The 3929-nt window shown below is 37.6% G+C and overlaps 1 protein-coding gene across 2 annotated transcripts in view; it reads left to right on the top strand.

Moving 5' to 3' along the window:
- Window positions 1-13: 13 nt before the first annotated feature.
- Window positions 14-3929, top strand: part of RRN3 (RRN3 RNA polymerase I transcription factor homolog (S. cerevisiae)) — a 15887-nt gene continuing 11971 nt past the window's right edge. For both annotated transcript variants that reach the window (XM_010296655.1, XM_010296654.1), the window contains exons 1-6: window positions 14-120; window positions 626-682; window positions 1734-1823; window positions 1909-2038; window positions 2532-2591; window positions 3636-3699. In XM_010296655.1, coding sequence (XP_010294957.1) covers window positions 28-120; window positions 626-682; window positions 1734-1823; window positions 1909-2038; window positions 2532-2591; window positions 3636-3699 — 494 coding nt within the window. In that variant the 5' untranslated portion in view covers window positions 14-27. The remainder of the gene's footprint in view (window positions 121-625; window positions 683-1733; window positions 1824-1908; window positions 2039-2531; window positions 2592-3635; window positions 3700-3929) is intronic.

Here is a 3929-nt window from a genome sequence, read left to right as displayed (position 1 = left end):
CCTTCCCTCAGGCGCGGGGCCGTGACCATGCTGGGAGGGGACGAGTTCATCAGCTCCCCGCCCAAGAAGACGGTGCGGTTCGGGGGGACTCTGACGGATATCTTGCTGAAGTACGAAAAGGTGATTGCGGCTTTGCGGATCTCCTCGGGTGGATCCTCTTCCAGGCTGCCTGCGTTGCTGGTGCACTAGTTCCTGGGGTGTAATTTCCATGTGAAGGCTTACACAAGACCGTGTCTGAAGGCTTAGGGGAAAAAAAAACCTGAAGGCGGCTGAGTGCTGTAGGCTTGTGCCAGGTGGTATTGCTGTGCGCGTGAAAAGATTTCTCCCGTGAGTCAACCTGAGTGACGTCCTGAATGGATGTAAAGCCTGGCTTACGCCAAAGGGTGCAAAGTGATTACAGCTGCGTCTACAGGGAGAGCAGCTAAGAATGACCCAGCGGCTTCAGTTGTCTTTCAGGGGCAGCGCTCTGTTAGTTGCTGCTTCAGCCTTCCTTGAGCTTTCTCGCTTACTTGTGTTCTTCATGTTAAGTGTTAAACAGTATTAGGTTGTTCAGATACATTAGTGAAATTTGCTTTTTTTTGCTGAGAAGATATATGAGTGTTATTATTTTTCTTTCCTTTGCTAGGGTGAGACCACAGATTTTGAGCTGCTAAAGCATCAGTTGTCAGATCCAGACATAAAGGTAAGAGTCTTGGTAGTAAGGGGTCTGATGACTTCAAGTTCAGCTGTCCGAGTGTAATTATCAGACAAGTCATTCTGGTGCTTACCCAAATCCTTTGCTTTAAATGTTTAGTTACATTTAACAGCTTTTTGCTTTGCTTTAATTTAAAACTCTAAATGAAAAAAGAAAAAGCAATTGTCTGTTTATACACATATATATCTTATATGCACATGCTTACTGAGTCTTTGCTCTAGAGTGAGAAACTTTTTGCTTTGTGACAGGGTTTTTCTTTATTCCAGATACCATGTTTCTAGGTCACTGATGCTTGTCTTTACAGATGACTTCTGTAAAAAAGTAATGGTTTGCTTTACTTCCACAGTCTTTAAGTTGCATGAATTTTTACCTTTCTCTGTTCTCATTAAAAACTTGTTTAATTAAGCAGTAAGATACGTATCCATTTAGTAGTTACACCCAGAAGTATTGTTTCACGGCTCTTCTGTATTGCTGAGTACCCACCACATTTGCTGTCTTTTTATTTTTTTCCCTTTTAATTAAGACAAAAAGCTGTGGAAAGAATTCTGTAGGAAGCATAATGCTATATACCATTCCTTTACTCTTTAAAGAGAATGTTTTGTGAAATACTTTGTTTTCAGCAGGCCTTTTGGAGCACATAGGCAACATCAGTGTAAATTTTTCTGTGTAGATTTGCTACCATTTCAGTACCTCTTATTTTAAGACTTGAACATCCCTTCTGCTTAAGCTGGAGCAAAAAGAAAAGAAAATTAATACTGAATGCCGTTTATTTTAAATATGCTCTGTGTGAGTGAGGTTTACGTGCTTTGCTTAGCCTGTAACTTAAAACTTTCAGGCAGGCTAGGCTGTTGGTTTAGGAGTTGGTGTGCATTTATTCTTGCATTCAAGAACTTTCATTGGTGAGGACACAAACTTAAAGAAATTCCCTGCATGTTAATGTGAAAATAATTTCTATTTACAATCTTAATCTTTGACTTTTCTAGTAATAGGTAATACTGCTTATTTGAATAGTTATCTATTTTTTTCTGCTTATTTTAAGGATGCCCAGATCATTAATTGGCTGCATGAATTTCGAGCTTCTGTTGCATATTTGACCAAAGAACTTGAACAACTTGTCAGCATTTTGCTGGTAAATATGTTTGTTATATGAGAAGATTAAGAGTTCAGTACTCAAAACGTCTTTCTTTGACATCTTGGTCTTTGCTTACTTACAGAAGCTGCCATGGTTGAGAAGAAGCCGAGAGGTAGTAGAAGAATATTTGGGTTTTCTTGGCAATCTAGTGTCAGCACAAACTGTCCATCTTAGGCCATGCCTCCGGATGATTGTATCACAGTTTGTTCCCCGTAAGTTACTTTTCTCTCAATCTTCTTTGTTTGCTTATCAAAAATGTGTTTATTAGATAAATTCTGTATAAATATAATGCGTGACACCATTAATTATTGGGTTGGGTTTTTCTTCCTGTTGATTACTTTCTTAACTTGAATGGCTGAATTGTGGTATAGATAGTTTTCTGTACCTAGACTTCAGAAGGCATATTCCAGTGGCTAATACAGACCCCATTAATGAAGATGTCTTGGAAAGGAATGAACTGTATACTGTTGTTACTACTGAAAAACAAAAGCCATGGTGAGGATCATGTCAGATGGTCTCAAGAACCTTCTGGTTCTGTGAACAAAACCGTCTTTCTGATGAGCTTCTACTTATTTTAGGAAGTTGTGGATAATTTTGATGCTTTAATCCTGATGAAGACTCTTGTCCCATGTATTTGATTTGACATTGAAACTGTTACCTGTAAGACTTGTACAATTTTGATACAATAATCTCACTTTTTGCTAGCTCGAATAACCATCAGAGAAGATGATGTGGATATTTCAGATTCTGATGATGATGATGAAAGTGAGTATAAAGGAGGCATGGCTTATATATGCTCCTGTAATACCTTTACTAAAGCAATATTCAGTGCATGTTGCTCCTTTTTTACAAAATTAATTTAGCTGAATTAATGTAAAACATTAAGAAACCATACATCCTTAAATCTCAAGTCAAAGACTTCTGTCTACTCGAATCAGTGGTGTGGTGACCCGCTCCGTGTTACTTTCAAAATATTCTTATTGGTGCAGTATCTCTAGGAATAAGACTGAATGCATAGGAAAACACTCTTAGTCCTAGATTGTTTCAAAGCCAAAGAGAAGTTAGGAGTTGTTTGTTTTCCATTTTATTTTCCTCAATAAAACTAGGTAGCTTGGGGGATTCTGGAGTCTTTTTTTTGTTGTCTGCTTGTGGTACGCTCAAATACAGTTGATATTTATAACAAAAATGTTGCATAATTAGTGTGTTTATTGATAAGGGAAACAGCCAGATGTCTTTCAGGAATTGAATGTTTTCTTATCTTGAATGCTGGAATAAATTTCAGTTCTGCTTGTGATGATCCAACTACTCTTCTGCTGTTCACTTGTGACACTGGATTAAAAAAAGCCTGTTAGAGAAGCCTCATTGTCTGTTTCCTTGACTATTGTGGAAACGAGACATACTCTTTAGATATATTAAATCCAAGTCTGTAACTAGATAAAATCTATCTTCTAAGTATTTGTGTATTGTGGGATAAATTTTGGATTTCCAAGTTTAGTGTCAGTATGAGAGCGTATGACAACATCTGGCCTTGGGGCTGGCAACGCATTCAGAGTTCATTGATTGTGATGCCATGAATTTTATTTTGAGTTACCTTTCATTTTTATTTTGGTAGTAAGGCAGTTCAACTTGGGGGGGGGGGAACCCACAACACACAATACACAATACACCACCACCCCAAAAAGAAAAATTTGGGGAAATGCAATTTCCTTGGAAATATTTAAAATGTCTAGTTGATACAAACTGTTTTTGCTGTTTCCTGATTTAATTTTCTGTAATCAAATGCATAAGAGTACTTTTTTCTTTCTCTAGACCTTTCTGAAAACTTTAATACATGCCACAGAGCATTGCAAACTGTTGCAAGATATGTTCCTTCGTAAGTATATAATCCCGTGGTTTTGTATGCTCTTTCCTTGCAGATTTAAAGCTTGTGAACTGATGAATTTCCTCCTTTTTTTCCCTCTTAACTGGAAGTATGATACTTAGTTTCATTGCATGGTTTTTCCTAATATTCACTAACTGGTGCAATGCTGTGTCCAGTTGTTATGAAATTTCCATAGGCATCAGCAGCTGAAAATCCTGTTAATGGAAATAGGAAGTAGGGAA

The sequence above is a fragment of the Phaethon lepturus genome, unplaced genomic scaffold (assembly GCF_000687285.1).
Source record: "Phaethon lepturus isolate BGI_N335 unplaced genomic scaffold, ASM68728v1 scaffold3731, whole genome shotgun sequence".
In the NCBI taxonomy this organism is placed as follows: domain Eukaryota; kingdom Metazoa; phylum Chordata; class Aves; order Phaethontiformes; family Phaethontidae; genus Phaethon; species Phaethon lepturus.
Note: the sequence above shows the minus strand (reverse complement) of the source record. Positions and strands in the feature narration are given on the sequence as shown.